Here is an 18,605-nt window from a genome sequence, read left to right on the forward strand (position 1 = left end):
GTTTCTTGTATCGCAAAGCCTGTTGTTGTCTTTTGGACTGTGGGGGAAACCGGAGCACTCAGAGGAAACCCACGCTAACATGGGGAGAACATGCAGTCTCCACACAGAAATACCAACTAACCCAGCCGGGACTCAAACAGGCGACGTTCTTGCTGTGAGGCGACAGTGCTAACCACTAAGCCACCATTAGTTTAGGTAAGACTACGTTTTTGTTGAATGACTGCGTTAACTAGTTTATCTAGATTCCCTGACTAAAGCATTTCATCAATTTTGTAAACAAAAGTATTGTACTGGTGTAAGTAAAGCTCACACAGAAGTCACTTTCAATTGCCTGACACAACAAATCTGTATGACAAACTTAAACCACTGCAAAATCTGGAAGGAAAATCTTGAACCCTCAAAAATACCAAAATGGGTAGATTTTTAGAGAGGACTGGATTTTGTACCTAAAAATGTATAATAAAATCTGTGCTATACATAGACTATGTAATGCTTCCCGTAGGTTTGAAATATACTTGCTGTGGTAGCCGCAAACACATCTTTTACCAACAGCACATTAATGGTCAACTACATGCGACAAACAAAAAAATAATGTGATTTTTAACTATATTTTTATTTATTATGACACTGTTATACACCTTTTCTTTTCAATGAGTTAAAGTTATAAAAAAAGGCTTTTGAAATAAAAGAAATCCACTATTTCTCTTACTTTTATGCTATTTGGGAGCCGTGTGCACCCACTGACAGGTAAAGACTGCTCTCTCTCTCTCTAAAGTTGCTTTATTGGCTGTACAGTATTGCCAAAGCGTTTTAGATTTGTATAAAGTATGTAATACAGAAAAAAGGGAAAAATTGCTAAAAACTATAATAATTACTAGTATAAAAAGTGTAATTATTTAAATAAGGCAAATTAGTTGATTAGCCGATTCTAATGGTGTACAATTGTTTTGCAGTCAGTATTTGTTCTCTCCGAATATAGTAGATTTTATCTGAGTGATTTATTAAATGATTAATCATTTAATGTTTGTCTTGTGGCTGTGCGTACGTGCAGGCAGCTGCGAATAGGTAATGCAAAAACGCATACAGATAACGGCAACTTTAGAAAGTGAAAGTAAAACCCGAATCCTGGACATTTTAGGAGATTCAGAAACTACGGTCGGATGCATTTTGCTGCAAAAGGTGCGTCTTTGTGGGTCTGCAGAGCACGTGAGATTGTCTGTGTGAGTGTTAACGGTTCTCGCGCGCACACAGAACTAGCAGTAGGAAACGTGCAGAGCAAGAGAAAATTTTCCTCTACTTAATCGATCACGAATGTTTGGCTTTCTTGCACGGATACAAAAAGTGTAACAGGATGATAATAATAGTATTATTCATGTGTCACCACCAAATATACCTGAGCGGCCCGCCCAAGTAAAGTCTACGGCCCCAGTTTTTGAGCGCTGAAATCGGAGCTTATTGAAAACACTGAAAAGGCTGTTTTCATTTTAAAACGCTGTTGCTCAATCTCAGTGGATGGAGGAACACAGAGACATCTGAAAACATTTACATTAAAACAAAATATTAAGTAGCCTACACAAAGTTCAGTCTTGCATCCTCTCCTTGCAAGTTCAGACTTTGCAAGTTTGAGATGGAAAACAAACTCCCGAGGACACGTCGGGTAAACCTTCAAAGGGAACGGTGAACTTAATAGCCTAATTCACATCACCCTGGCCACGCTGTTTCAATATCTTAACAGTAAAATGAAAACATGATATAAGGAACTGCCTATTTTCAATTTGATATTAGCATCTTAACAGACAGCAGAAATGTTGAGGCATCATGTAGCTGCATATTTATATGACCGTCATCTTCACTGCCTCCTTTCGTTTTCATTGAAAAATACGAAACATACGCTCTCTTTTGCTGAATATCAGTTTTAATAATCAGTAATGACCATTATAAAAGTAGAACATACAATAAGTTTTTATATTTATAGGAAATAAAGGCAAGCAATCAGTCAAATGTGCAGAATGTCCTTGGTTACATAAATTCATATATTAAGTTATCTTTGCGCTTAGCCAAAACATGTTACTCAAAAACAAGTAATGATTCAAAATACCAAAGTATTTCAAAGAGAATTTGTAGTTAGATATAGACAACAAGATGAATTAAATATCACATTTAATAAATGTAGAGATTAGATCCACCGGTAGATTTCTGATGAACCGTCTGACGTGCACAGCTTTCACCTGGGAAGCTGTGCTTAAAGCACCCACTGACTTCCAGGAGCTCAGACGCACGCATACACTGCAGCGCATGCCAGTGTGTGTGTGTGTTTGTGGTCACGCGACGTGTGTTTTCAACAGTGTAGTGTGAATGGAGAGCTGTTCTGAAATTCTAGGTGAAAGTCATTGTGGACGTGGATTGTTTTCGTTGTAAAACGCCATTTTAAAACTAAAAAGCATTAGTGTAAATGAGCACTGCTATGGAAACCTTTTGACTATAGAGTTTTATTTTTCTCTGTAATTATTTAAAATTGATGTATTTTTCATCAAACACTACGTTATATTTTTTCATATATTTTAGGGTTCTTTAACATCTAAAGATGCTTTAACTAATGTGATGACAGTGAGCTGTGTTTTGTCTGTCAGACAGGAAAAGCACCACAACTAAAGCCATAGACATTCACACAGGTGTCTTTGGTGGTTGCATCAAGTCTAGTACTTTATTCAGAGCATCCTGCCACAAAATTGACATTTTAAGACAGCGTGTCAATTTAAAAATTGTTTGCCTTTTTTAAAATTTGCTTCTTGAGGCACTTGCGCTCTGTTCTATCTGTCTGTTTTTGAACTCAAGATTGTCTCTTATGTAAACACTTCCTGAGAAACTTGTCTGATCAGGTGAACCTGAACTGAGACTCCATATATACAGCACTTTCTTGATTAAAAATGCCACAACAGAGCAGGCTTACCATCGTCCCATCTGCCGTCAGGGTCAGCGGTCCCATTGGGGTCATCGTCAAGGGCCACGCTGTCACAGTCAGCCCCGTCCAGGAGACTCCCTTCCTCCTCCACAATGTGAAGCTTATCTTCATCATCAGAGTCTGACTGGCCCTCCAGCACATGACTGTAGTTACTCACTGCAGACAGAGAAAACACAACACTTAAGGAGAATGCTAACATATGGAGCTCAAAAACCACAGAAGGGTTGATGAAACCCTCAAGATTTGGAAAAGATGCTGTTTGCGAAAACGACTACAAGATAGAGGCAGACATGATTAAAGAGAGACACAGCAGCTCAGATGAAACCAATTGTTAAAGCGGGAGAGATGACTGAAGAGATGCAGAGAGATGAAGTGCGCTTGAGGGAATAATTCAATTAAACGCCAAATAGTAGTGGAGCAGTTCCTGTGTCTTTCAGGGAGCCAGAGAAACAAGACAAAGAATCACTCCAGATTGAATCAATAAATCAGAATGGCTCGTGTTAAAGCCATTCATGGCCAAACGGTCCTGCAGTGTGGAAACAGTCACATATTATCAGATCATCTCCATCGTAAAATGATGATTCAGGTTCATAATAATTTACTGTACAAAACTTTAAAAGGGTTATGGAGTTTATTAGTTAGTTAACTTTATTTGTCCCCATTGGGTAAATTTCATTTGAAGCATTCACTCACAGAGACATCTGACATTTCACATGTGGCATTTATATAAATAAATCATATAAAAACACAGTACCCCTACTCTAAATAAATATCCAGTCTACTAGCCATCAACTGCTACTGAGAGAGGAGGAATTAAAAAAATGTATAACTTGAAGTATAAATGATAATTTTGTCCTATTTCTTACACATCTGGGAACACAATATCGACGACCTGATGAACAACTGAAAGGTGTATGATAAAGGATGTCTCTCATCATTGACAATCATGATAGCCTTATTTACTACTCTTCCTTTGTATATACTATCAATGCTCTTTAGTTTTATTCCAACAACTTACTGGCTGTTGTTTCCACCTTCCCCAGTGACATCTTCTGGGCCTCAGAAGCATTTCCATACCAACAGATCACAAAATGTAGCAATTTTTACGATAAAAGCACTATAAAACATGATCAACAATGTGTTGTCAACATTAAAAGACAATCCTTTCTTTAAGAAGAACATTCTCTTCTAAAGCCTTTTCCTTATACAGTCAGTTCATACATCCCACTTAAGTTTATTGTCCAACCCATTCATTCATTCAACCCACCCATTCATTTATTCATTCATTTTCTTTTCGGCTGAGTCCCTTTATTAATCAGGGGTCACCACAGTGGAATGAACCGCCAACTTATCCAGCATAGGTTATACGCAGTGGATGGCTTTCCACTCAACACCGGGAAACACCCATACACACTTACATTCACACACATACACTATGGCCAATTTAGTTTCAGTTCACCTGTACCACATGTCTTTGGACTGTGGGGGAAACTGGAGCACCAGGAGGAAACCCACGCAAACACGGCGAGAACATGCAAACTTCACACAGAAATGCCAACTGGCCCAGCCGGGGCTCGAACCAGCGACCTTCTTGCTGTGAGGCGATCATGCTACCCACTGTGCTGCTCCTACATCCCACGCAAATATTTATAAATTGTAACTAACTGAATTTGCTCCCCATCAATTAATGTGGGATGAGATTTGCTTCGTGCTCTCTCTCTAAAATCAATAACCATCTCCTTAGTTTTCGGAATATTTAGGAGAAGATTTGAATTTTCACACCAGTCTCTAAAGAAGTCAAGAAAAGGCCCTTGTTCTTCCTCCTCTTCATTTAAAAGGCTCACTAAAGCCGTGTCATCTGCATACTTTACAATATATCTATTTTTAAATGAACTCATACAAGAATTTGTATATAAAATAAATAATAACAGAGGTAAAACACAACCCTGGGGAGCTCAAACTGAAGTACACATTTTATCTTAAATGAAACCTCCCAGTTGAACCTGTTTGATTCTAGAGATTAAAGAATCAAGAATCTAGAGATTATATGTGCAACTGAAAAAAAAAAAACTTTTGTAACGATTAAATGCCTCTTTAGTTTTTTGACAAAGAGGAGGGACTGTTTGACCTCCATTTCAGCAGAGAGAGAGGGATCGAGCTGAAACCCATTGATTTTCTGTAACAGGCCAGACGGCCTTAATTAGTAATGTGTGTGTTTGCATGCTAGGCTAAGTGTGATTTGACATTCTATTAAAACAGCGGATGACGGAGTGGTAAGCTTGCCCAACAGGTTCTCATTCGTTATAGGTAAGTGCTGGCAGGACAAGGCCTCTAATGGAGCATCCATAAATCAAACACAATGTTCAGATTTATAAATTGAGCAAAAAGAGGGACCCGTTTCAAATCCTTTTAAACTTCAGCTATTGTTTGTAACTGACTTTGACGTTATCATCCTTGATGTGTACAGGCCTAAAGTAATTCGAAAACTCTTATTTACTCACCCTCATGTTGTTCATTCTTCACTTTTTTCCATTCAATGAAAGTCAGTGGTGTCCAAAACAAAAGTCAGAGGGCTCAATGATGTTTTGGACTAAAACCATTGAAAATTTGTTCCAATGTCTTTTTTTTTTATACCCCAGGGAAGACCATAAATCAAACTTTGATAGTTTCAATGTGGTGATGTCATTTGCTCATGAACATTTCCTGCTTGTTGTCAAACTATTTCATATCTGTGACAAGAGGCAATTCAATAATAACTTGATGTTATAACAGCTATTATTACATCTTTTATCAGTATATGGTACTTTTTAGACTCTCAGAAGCTATGGAAATTTAAAATGTAAAACAGGAAATACGTCAGGACCATTGTTATTGTTTACATCCCTCGAAATGGTTTATATTTCTGGCTGAATTGACCCTTTATATGGTATTTTCCAATACAAATAATCACATTAAACGAAAATAATGCCAAAGACAACAGTGATTATCACCATAATATGTGTAAAATATTTTGATCGTGCACATGATCGTGTGTACATTTCACAGGGAAAGATAGGTGTACCAGAAATCCTTCCTCTCCGTCATCCTACTCTCTCCATTTCTCTCACTGTTCTAGCTCTCAGTCATTCTTCTTTTCCACTCATCTAAGTACCTCTCTCTGGCCAAATCAATTTTCCTTTGAGAGGAGCAAAGTCAGCACAGGGGCTGGCCGTAGACACACACACACACACACACACACACACACACACACACACACACACACACACACACACACACACACACACACACACACACACCCCATATCTCTTCTGCTTGGCTTATCTGGCACATTTACATTCAGCTGATTTTGTGCTTTTTGTTGCACTCTTTAACCAGCCCTCTCTTTCTCTCTCTCTCTCTCTCTCTCTCTCTCTCTCTCTCGCTCTCACACTCAATCTTCTTTTATTTTTCTGGCCTGTACTTTCATTCTCCACCTGTGCAGGGCTTGTGCAAACCTCTTAACCTCTTTGTTTCTTTCTATCTCACACTTCATCTTCAGCTTTAAGGTCATGGATCAGAGCAAAAACCTGTGGTGCTTCTAAAGCTGAGAGTCACTGGCTGTAAAAATGGCGCCTGTAACAAAATGGGAAAAAAAATCATGCGATCGTAAAGAGAGTCCCATCGCTCACTAGCCACAAGTTCTGTCAAACCTATCCGAGTGATGCACGGATCGCCACAACAGTCAATTCGGTGTACTGTGAAGGAGATGCTACCAATCCCATCAGGCTGTTCAGCCAAGGGAAGCAAACGGTGTGGCTAGTCAGCAGAAGACGGAAGTAAAGGGACAGTGTGTGTGTGTGTGTGAGCTCACTGCGAATGATCCATGACAAACAGCCACGAGCCTTGTTCCGCCGTTCCACATGAGAAATTTCATTACAGCCTTCAGGAGGTACACACAGGAAAAGTGACTAAACAAACGCTTTACAGAGAAAGGAATAGCTCACATTATGCAGGAGCCGTAAACTGAAACTGTGTAAAGGCACAGGAAGAACAAACTATTAAATAAAAGACACGTAAGAGACCGGATAAAACATTTAACATTGGCACCTTCAAATAGAAATGTTAGTGTACAAAAAAACAAATACGCTACTCATATATTTAATAAGGTTTGTGGTCAGAAATCAGAAGGTTGATGCTGTCATTGTACACAACTAACAGCAATGCTCTTTAAGAAATCTAGATAATGTTGTGGTTAACTTCTTGTTATTACTCTTATTTATTATATCTCCACTGTGACTTTTTCAACTATTTAAAAAAGCTATAGAATAAATATAAATATAAAATTAATAATGGTATGCGTGGGATCTTAAAAAGTTTTAAATCTCAAAAGCTACATTTTAGGTCTTAAAGTTAAAGTTCTCCATTTATTTACTGCTGAGGATACTGACCTGAGCTATAGCTATATTTTTTATTATTAAATTATCATTATTGTAAACTGAAGTAATCGACAGCTATGTTTTGTTCTATTCTTGGGGTTATAGGGTTTGTGAATGGATATATTTAAAAATTAATTACAAAAAATTTAAATTATTATTATTATTATTACTATTATTGAATTATTAAATGTATTAAATTTGAATAATTTTTTAATAGGGCAAGTGAAAATCTTCTTTAACTGGGATATTCAGAAAAAAATTCTTAGCATTTAGCGCTGTATACAGCAAGTCTAAAATTTAATTCATAAAGGTTTTTAAAATGTCTATTATTAATACAGAAATTTTATATTTCACATATTCCTAATAAAAATGTAATAACATTTGAATCATTTGGGCCACATGTTAAATATTAAACTAGCTTTTTTACACAGTCCATTAAAATTCATATTTTTATTCAGTAAGTACGCATTGAATTGATCAACTGTGAAAGTAAAGCCATTAGTCTTGTTTGAATTTTTTTATTTTCAATAATAATGCTGTTCATTGGAATTTTCTATTCAAAGAATTCTAAAAAATGTTTTCTGCAAAAATTTGCAGCATAACCATTTTAAACACAAAATCATTGACTATGTTTACATAGATATCAGTAATCGAATTATAATGACAATAATTTGAATGTTCCCTTCATGATCTCGTTTTACATGTTGTTATAGACCATTTGAATATGGTCATGTCATTGGCCTGTGAACATTTCCTGCTTGTTATCAAACTATTTTATAACTTAAACAAGAAGCAATTCAATCATAACTTTAATGTTAAAACTGCTATCATAACCTTATTTATCAACATGTGGCTCTTTTTGGATTCTCGGAAGCTAGAGAGATTAAAAAAGTGAAAAAGGAAATACGTCAGGACCACTATTATTGTTTACATGCCTCAAAATGGTCTATAGCCCATCATTCGATTTTTGCCTCGCATAGCAATCCACATTTCCTCCGGAGTTTTATGTAATTTCTGGCGTTTAATTTTTAATTTGTTGATTTTTGACTGCAGTTTGGCCCTTTCGCTTTCATTCAGGAACATTTCATGCATATCCAACTCTCTGTTTAGTTTGATTATGACTTTAGTCAGAGTAGTGTCTTAATCATATTAAAACTGGATTATTGGTGTCCATGTAAACTGTTAAAGGTTTCTGAATGATCACTTACGACCACAATAATGTCCACCAAAAAAATCACAGGAATAAATTTAATATTTAAATATTTAAAATGGAAAGCTGTTTAAATTTTGATATGCAACATTTTAAAAAACATTAACCAACCCAAAATCAACATGTACACTATGAACATATATTTTTAAACCCTCGTATAGAGAAAGAACAAGAGAATTTTAACTACAGCTTACTGTATTTTAGGCTTGTGTGCGAAGGCCAAGGCTCTACTATTACTTAGTTACATAAATGATTGCCAAATGTAGTTCATATCTCCTTGAAAATCACATAAAATTACCCACAAACAAACATCAGCATTCCTTCGAAACCATCAGCGATCTTTGCGCAAGTTGTCAGCACGCACAGCACTATGAATATGTCATGTCAGCCTATGAAACCATTAGCCTAATGAGTCTACATTCCTACTGGTCAATCAGTTTTCCAGCTATGCCTCATCTATGGATTTTACAATCAACCCAGTGAAGCGATATGTTGACTGGGCCAAAACTGGACTCCAATATGCTTCTCTGTACCTGTATGATAACCACAGTATTCCCAGAACTCCAGGTGACTTTTCCAAATCATCTATTTAAAGCAAACACACTTGGGACCCCTTAATGCTCCCTAGGGCACAGTGGTGACATCTGTCAAGACACACTGATAAATGCTTCTAAAAGCGAGCCCCAAATGAGTACATGCACATCTCCACTCACCTGTGCAGAGCTCAAATGCTTGTTAGCAGTACAGTGCATCAAATATGAAGCCTTTAAATAATAAATCGAACTTCCTTCCAGCTCAGATAAAAGACACGTGAGACTCCGAGGCAGACAAGAGTTATTGATTTGTCATTTAGGAAGGTGAGCTGCTGGTTTCCCATGAGTCTTTGCCTCTAAGAACTTTCTCATCTGCTACTTGACCTCTCAATCTCAATGTAGAGGTTATTCAAGAGCATGTACAATCAAGTGATTTAGGCCAGTGGTTCCCAAAGTAAGGGTGGCAGGACAATGAGGGGGGGGGGTGACTTGGTGATTTCCAAAAATCTAATTCTTTTTATTAAAGTATTTTAACTACCATATTTTATCCATAACCAAGAGAAGAAAATAATAGTAGCATTATTAAAAGTAGTTGCATTAAAAAAAACAACATGCAAATAAAAAGTCATCAGGCTCTCAATTTTTTTTCGACCTCTGGTGTGATTGTTATATTAATAACACAGCATATTGATTTTATGGCATCAAGTTTAACTTTCTGACACCTTTACAGCACTTGCATACATTAAAAATAAATACAGGCCACAACTGAACATGGAGGATGTGTCTCCTAGTGGCGTTCTTTAAAATTAAACGATGAATAGACTTTGGCCTATTGGTATGTGTGCGCAGAGGATCTCAGAGGATGTTGGGGGTCACGAGTCACTGGCATTGTCATTTTGGGGGTTGCAGGCTGAAAAGTTTCGCAACTCCTGATTTAGGCATCATAGGCTCATCGTAGCCTTATATATGTAGCCCTATTTCTGGAGATCATGAATTATGCCAGAGGAACGTATGGAACTTCTTTAAAATGAACGCTTCAGGGCTGTATGACGCCACATGTATATACATAGCCCTATAGCAGTAGTCGTATATACACAGCCCTATTTCTGGAGATTGCGAATTAGCCGGAGTAACGTATGAAACTTCTTTAAAATGAACGCTTCGGGTTGGTATGATGTCGTTCGTATATATGTAGCCCTATAGCAATAGTCGTATATACATAGCCCCATTTCTGGAGATTGCGAATTAGCCAGAGGAACGTATGAAACGTCTTTAAAATGGACGCTTCGCGGCAGTATGATGCCGTTCCTTTTTGTGCTTACCAGCTGACCTGCGTACGTCGGAGGATTTGAGACACAGAGCGGAGTTGAATGTGACAATGGGGTTTGAGTCTGGCAAAGCACGGTTCCAAAATGCAGGTGAGACAAAAGCAAAAGCTAAAAATAAAACAAGTAAATAACGGGGTGAGAATGTGGTAAAATCTGAAAAAAGCAGTAAAAATCAGGCTGCCACGAGAGCTTTTCTTTTTCTGGAGTGCTGTTAAAAGCACTAGGTTGGATTCAGGGAAGTGGGTGGGCGGGTCAATTGGTGGTTTTTAAAACACTATTGGATGGGTTTAGTAAAGGGTGTGGGTGGGGTTACTGGTCTGCCCCTGGTGGATTTACACGAGAACAGCAGGCGTGAATGGCACTCGCGAGAGAAATTTGACATCTCAAAAAGCGTACACAGCGCCTTCTGGTGGATTCACGAAAACAAAATGTGCCTCTTGGGACGTTTTTGGCATTCTCCAGAAATGTATATAAGGGTACGTAATCAGAATGAGCATGGGTTGGAATAAGACAAGAAGCATACATTGACAAAAATAATTGATCAATGCACTGGATTACATTTCTAAGTGTTATTGAATTAGTTTTGTAAGGTTAACTGAAAAAGTTAGATGAATACAAAGGTAATCGAAGTATAAAAAGAGGAGAAGGTCTCCTGCATTATTATTAAATATAGTAATAGCTGCTGAAAATTCAGCTTTGCCATCACAGGAATAAATTAGCATTTTTAAAACGCATAATAGAACAGAAAATGCTACACTTTGTAAATTTGGGTCAAATATGGATTTTTACATTTTGAAGTCTCAGAATTAGCCAGCTAGATTATCAAATGCGCTAAAGAGAGCAAACAGTGCATTAAATCTTTCATGAGTTGTCTCTCTTCTGGAAATTTCTCTGCTGAACATATTAATCATTGTGGCCTGTGGTGTAAGAAAATAATCGCTGGGGCACACTGATACCTTGTTCAGGATTCTGTTCATGGGATTTATCACCAGCGAAGGGATCTTGAGGGGGGCACAAGAGCGGTAAATTACAGCATGCTTTCCTCTTCACAGCGACCAGCCACGTTTACCTCCCTGAATCCTGAGCTCTGCATCGCTGGACTAGTTCTCACCTTTGTATGGAAAGTAACTGGCTGTATACCTGTCTGAACCAACATTATGACAACACAAGGTGGGTGATCTACACAAAAAAAGTCCTGTAATTGGGTTTCCATTGCAAGCACCGCTTAAGAACGTGCCTTTTTCCCAAAGCTATCTCTGCGGTGAGAGGATTGAGTGTTTGTTTTAGAAGGAGGCTACAGTAAGAGTGGATAGTTGGGTTTTTTCGCTCGTCCAGGAGTTGCTTCTAGTTCGCTCCTCCAACCCTGGTGAGGGAAGCTATGCGTGGAATGTCCAATCATAACACTCTCCCTGAGTGGCTCGACCATAACGACAGAATGCTGCGTCGGCTTTTTTTAACCTTCATTACAACAGGCACGCACTGCACTGTTGCTTTTCAGCTGCGAAGACTAATTAGTAGTTCTTGCTAAGGCATGTTACTGGTGCTCATAGTAGCATTAGCAAATTAAAACAAACCCTAAGTATTAAACTTTGGTGCTTAACACAACTTTTAGCATTTGTAACATAGGCTTGATCGGGAAAGATCACTCAAAAAAAGACTTTGCTGCTTGTTCAAATTACCTATTTAAAATGGGTTGAAACAACACAAATCAAAAGTTGTTTTGGGGAAAACAGAATTGTTTTATTTCAATTCACTTTATTTTGTAAAAACAATTAAGTAAATTTTCCCAGTGCTGGGTTGAGGCTGGAAGGGCATCTGCTGCGTGAAACATACACTGTTAAAAATTCCGTTATTTTAATTTTTGTTTTGTTTTTTTGCAGGGGGCTTGGGTGCCGTAAAAAACCCCCATAAAATAACGGCCATTAAATTACAGAAATTTACCGTAAAATAATAGATGTTAAATTACAGAAATTTACCGTAAAATAATAGATGTTAAATTACAGAAATTTACCGTAAAATAATAGACTTTAAATTACAGAAATTTACCGTAAAATAATAGATGTTAAATTACAGAAATTTACCGTAAAATAATAGATGTTAAATTACAGAAATTTACCGTAAAATAATAGACTTTAAATTACAGAAATGTCCTTATTTTTTTAATTTACGGTAAATTTCTGTTATTTAACGGCCGTTATTTTACGTTTTTTTATTTTACGTTAAAAAAAAGTTAAATAATGGATTTTTTTGTGTATGCAATTTAAGTTGCCGGTTTATTCCACAATGGCGACCCATGATAAATATAGGGAATAAGCCTAGGGGAAATGAATGAAATAAGTTAATAGATTTGTGTTGGGACAACATGAAGGAATTGTGTGGAACTCAGCATTTTTTACAGTGATGTGCAGTTCATTTTCAAAGTAATTTGGCATGAAAGGTTTGTCTAATGGATGATGAGAGGTAAAAAGAAATGCAAAGATGTAGTATGAACACTATGCGAGCAACTATATACAGTAGCAGCACCTTAATCCCAGAATATACTACTTTTAAGCATAAACTAGTGCATACGGTGCCTTACTCCATATACTTATAGGATATTCATATGCTAAAATATGTTAATGATAAGTATCCCATTACACTTTCAGCTTGCATTATGGAACCTTGATCTCTGCTCTGACAACTTTTGATGCTAAAAGTTTAACAATGTAACTTTTTTGTGACTTTTTAGTCATTTTAAACACATTTTGGTTTATTTCATGTAAACTATGGTAGGGTGGCACGGTGGCTCAGTGGTTAACACTGTCACCTCACAGCAAGAAGGATGCTTGTTCAAGTCCTGGCTGGACCAGTTGGTGTTTCTATGTTTGCTTAGCGAGTTCACACTTGCAATAGTTTCAGAATAAAGCGTATTTGGCGTGTTGTCCGGGGAGAGGGCTCTGAGCTCGGGGAAGACGCCCAAACTCGAGTTATTCCTCTTATCAGGAAACAGAGAGGAATTGGGATTCGAGCGAAGTATCTAGCCCGGCCCCAGAACGCTCCCCCTGGGATTGTAATGCTTAAGAGGTGAGGTGATGGGGTGGTGGAAGGATGCTAAAGTCGTAAGATGCTGCAGGTAAGACAGCTTTGGTATATAAAGGGGTTTGGTCAAGAACTGATTGGATAATAGAATAATTGTCAATGACGTATTTGATATTGAAACTTTTGTGCGTGCTCCTCCCGAAATTTGTTTATAAAACATCACATGTTCTCCACGTGTTGGCGTGGGTTTCCTCCGGGTGCTCCAGTTTCCCCCACAGTCCAAAGACATGCGCTATAGGTGAATTGAATGCGCTACAGATTTCCGCAGATTTTTAGCCCTTTTTTTTAGTCTATGTATTTACTTGTGTAAATGTGTGTATATTTGTATGTATTCAGTTTTCAAATTCATTTCACTAATATTATTGACTAATATGAAAATGTTTGTTTGATTTATTTACAATACAGTTTGTGAAGTCATATTTTAGTAGAGATATTATATGAGAGACTTATGGATCTAACTGGATTTGCATTGTAAACATTAAATAAAAGTTTTCAGCTTACTCCCAAAATCAATCTTTATGATTACGCAGTTTTTTTTTTTTTTTACAAAATTCTGCGCAGAAATAGCAAAAAATGTCCGCAGATTCTGTCTGGCCTTACTAATGGGATATCAAACCTGTTAAGTGAATAGATTCTGTCTTATGTTTCTGCCAAAAACGCTAAAATTTCTAACAATTCCATAATGCAAAGCTGGATTTGTGATAGTTTAAAGTATGAATACACAGAGAAGCAGCGTTGGAGGAATGAAGACACACCCAGCACTAGAACTGGGCTATATATAAACTAAAGCTTCAATACACACCGACACACACTTCTGTTTTTATCTTGTATTCGAAAACTAAAAAAAAAAAACAATTCAGAACTGGAAGAACAAAGCAAACCCTTCTGGACCATACACGTTCTGACTGAATAGCATTTTATTTTTATTGCGCACAAACTTTTTTCCATGGGCAAACACACACATGCAGCATCACAAGCTTCAAACCACATCCACACCCAGCATTCTTTTCACACACACACACACACTAACCACAACAAGACAGAGCCATTACATCAAACAAAAGCCGGTCACCGCACACATCTCTGGGCGTCTGGGGAGTGAGCAGAAAGACTCGGATTCCACATGCGGCTCATGTCATTCAGTGAGTGTTTTTCAGAGGCTGGGCTCTCTCTGCTCTGGCCTGTAGGGGGCGACCTGTTCCCAATGAGACATGAGCGAGGCAACAGAGGCAGATGGAGCACAGCATGGCCCAGTTTGCAAAGCGTTTAGCATTCATGTGATGCGCATCGTGATGTCAGAGAGGAAGAGAGATGGGAAACGGGGGGGATACGCCGATATTAAAGTTCTAGCCGACACAGATGAGCTGATAATTAGTTTCATATTAGAGGCAGATAAAAATCTACATTTAAAAGTGAACATGGCTGATGTTTTATTATTGAACCAACAGCATCCCAGTAAAATAATAATGTTTTTATATTTACTAAAATCTTCACTTTAAAAGAGCGTGTCCAAACTCAGTCCTAGAGGGCCAGTGTCCTGCATAGTTTAGCTTCCAATTCCTTTAACACACTTCCCTGGAAGTTTCTAGTATACCTAGAAAGAGCTTGATTTAGCTGGTTTTAGTGTGTTTAATTAGGGTTGTAGGGTATATGCAGGAATCCTAAAGGTAATTTCAATATATTTTTAAGTTCTAATCAGTATCAAACCTTTAACTTAATAAACAGTTGTTAATAAACAGTTGTAGTTAAATAAATCAATGGAGCAAAACCATGCAACAGAAGTCCAATAAGCTCGGAAGCAACAAAGCTTGAAAGAATAAATTATGCGGTTGAATTCAGCGACAGGCTTCAGCCACTGTTTAAACTCGTCTTTCTCCAACCTGGAGTACGCAAATTTTCCCATTTGTCGTCTGTTTCACTCTATGGTTTTGCTACATGTGGAGAGCGTCACATAACCTTCCCGCGTTTGTTGCAAATTATGTGACATCCCCCGGACAGAGGAACATGGCCCGAACTAATCACTTGGATAGAGCATACCGTTGTTAATATTAAGAGGAAAATAAATCTATTCATGCTTTTTTGGAGTCAAACATTTTGGACAACGCTTGAACAAAATTTAAGACCTTGTAAAAACGTGATTTAAGACTTTTTAATACCTTTTAACGGCCTTAATTTTCACAATTTTCAAATACTTTTAAGACCCCGCTGACACCCTGGGTTGGAACTGAAATATGCAGATCACTGGACCTCCAGTAGTGAGTTTGGACACCCCTGCTTTAAATACTGCGAAATTCTACGAAACTCTAAAATTGTGGAAAATTTTGTAAATGTGTAAATTGTGGAAAAGTAATCAAAGAGCCAGAGTCTTAAATTAATATACATAATGGCTGATACAATTAGTAGCTGATATTGCAAAGTGTTTTGTCCTTGAGGCTAGCATTTTTATTTTTAAATTGTCTTAAATAGGAGTCCCGCATACTGTATTTAAAAATGTGATGAGGCACTTGAAGGCTATTTCATGCTGAGGTCAATGCTGCGGCTGCAGTTTTTTTCTTCTGAGAGCTTGATAAAATGCTGTAGCCATCAATGGCTATGTTTCCATCCAAAAATGCGAATTAAATGTTGGCGCAAATCTAAATTATTGCATAAAAGACGTGCGAATAAAGCAGTGTTTCCATCCAACGAGTCAAAGAGAACTAAATTGTCACTTCCTGAATAACTGGCGCCAAATATCAAGAGTAGAGGCTGCATGAATCTTTTTTTTTTTTTTAAATAAGTTATTGTCACCTCAGAAGGCAATGTCGACACAATGAACATGTGGTGTTGTTTGAAGGCATCAGACGCAGAGCACAGATGCTCTTGAAAATTCTGGAGGTAATTAATAATAATATACCACTAATACAGAAATGATTAAGGTGTTTTAGAATGACCAAAACAGCATTTCAGATGTTTTACAGTGTGGTCAGCCTGCTAGCTTGCCCATTCACACATTTTTATCACCACATGATCTCTTATAACAAAATCACATGACTTTTTTTTTTTTAATGCGCATACTGGAATTTGTTCATTAAGTGTTTCCATCATAGTTTATGCTAATTTCTTATCGAATAAAAAGTTTATCCTACTCAGTTATGTGCATATGTTATTTATGTGCATTTTCTAAATTGATGTGCATCTGTTAGCTATTGTTAGCTTTTTCACAATCTTCCAATCACAGTTCAGAGGGGGCGGGACACAAATCACCAACAACCACAACAAACAATCTAAAAACTGTGCCCCCTAGGTGCTTTCAGCTGATCATTTTCAAAAAGACACTTCAGAGTAGTATATATTCACGCCTATTTGCTCGAAGAGGACCATGGTTGAACCTAGAGGCCACAACATCAACGAGTTGCATAACAAGTTCACTGTACCGTAAGCATACAATATTCACACTCCCACATTTCATTGCTCTCCCATGCTTTCCTTCCCACTTCCTGTCCTTTGGGAGTCAGTGCTCACACTTGTGTAATGATGGCATTGGCGCCACTTGCCCTGCTAACAGCGACACTTCACAAGTGCATCATTATCCAGCCAATGCTAAGAAGCTAATTAGTCGCAACAGGCTGTCTCCTTTATTCACTGAGGAAGAGTTCACATAAAGCACAAACACACTGCTAATGTACACTTAGCATGATTGCTGATTTTTACGGGTGTTAATACTAATGTGTTAATGCACAGTGAGGAATATACAGTGTGTTTTTGAGCAAGGGCGACGTTGAGAACTTTCATCCGACCATGCATGTTGTGTGTCTGGCCTTCATGTGAGACTATGCGAGTGTGTATTTTGAGCTAATCTTGCTCAGCGCAACTGGGCTCTTCTAAATAAGGTCAGAGAGCGCAGTCATACCTGTGCTATGATAACAGTGTGTGCAGCTTCACTTTGTCAGCGCTTACTTTAACGTGTTTGTTTGAGGTGAGACCGACCTCATTCACAAGCTTAACTCACTCTCTCTCATATGTGCTGACTCGCAGAAAATTCATTAAAAAAATTACCTGTGGGCAAAATCTAGTTTTTAAATGTGTTTACATGTTTAACATGCTGGAAATGAGGAAATTCATCAGTCAACATCAATTTGAAGCATATTTACACAGCAAAGGTGGCACAGAAACCAAACCTGAAGTGGTATAAAGTTTCAAAAATGTGTATTTACACAAACCGTTGAATGCTATATAGCTGCCTTAAATTGGCTGTGTAAAAATTACTCTAGAGCAGTGTTTCTCAACCATGTTCCTGGAGGACCACCAACACTGCATGTTTTGGATGTCTCCTTTGTCTGTCACATCCATTACAGGTCTTTCAGTCTCTGCTAATTGGCTGTTGATCTAAATCAGGTGTGTTTGGTTAAGGACACATGATGTGTGTCCCAAATCGCATACTTATACACTATTCTACACCATTTTGTAGTATGAATAGTGTAAGTATTGCGTTCACACTGAAAACTCTAAAAAGAATAAGTGTACTTTAAATACCCCGTTGACGCACTTATTCAACCGTTAAAATGAAGTGTGAAATGATGGACACTTCACACACTCAACGGACACTGCTTTGCTCACGTAGTGGAAGGGGCGTTGGATTACTGTATTTTGGATTGTGAATGCAACATTCTCCTATGAGAGTGATTATACCGCCTCCCCATGGTGAATGAGGTTATATGGCAGGTATTATTTGGTAGTTTGGTCATTCATTTCACTAATTTGGCAACTGACAAATGTCATCTGGAAAATGGTTTGAATTTCCGCTTGGTAAAAAAACGTGACCCAGCAAACATTTATTTTTTAAATTATATCTAATAGAAGTCTAAACTAAAACAAGGCTAAAGTTAGGCTGTCAGTGAGGCCAAAACTAGACTAGTCATCAAATAAACTGAAATGAATGACCAGACATAAAAAGTCTGTCTATTTGACAACTGGTCTAGTTTTAGGCTATTCTTAGATGTCAATTAGATTTTCACTGACAGCCCAAGTTTAGCTTTGTTTTAGCCAAGCTGTCTACGTTTAGATGTCTATTTGACGTCTATTAAACACAAAATTGTTTGC

At 37.6% G+C, this 18,605-nt stretch overlaps 1 protein-coding gene across 2 annotated transcripts in view; it reads right to left on the minus strand.

Moving 5' to 3' along the window:
* zeb1b (zinc finger E-box binding homeobox 1b) overlaps positions 1-18,605 on the minus strand; it is a 104,740-nt gene that overhangs the window by 21,397 nt on the left and 64,738 nt on the right. For both annotated transcript variants that reach the window (XM_056469052.1, XM_056469053.1), the window contains exon 2: positions 2,951-3,118. In XM_056469052.1, coding sequence (XP_056325027.1) covers positions 2,951-3,118 — 168 coding nt within the window. The remainder of the gene's footprint in view (positions 1-2,950; positions 3,119-18,605) is intronic.

This window comes from Danio aesculapii, chromosome 12 (assembly GCF_903798145.1).
Source record: "Danio aesculapii chromosome 12, fDanAes4.1, whole genome shotgun sequence".
Lineage (NCBI taxonomy): Eukaryota > Metazoa > Chordata > Actinopteri > Cypriniformes > Danionidae > Danio > Danio aesculapii.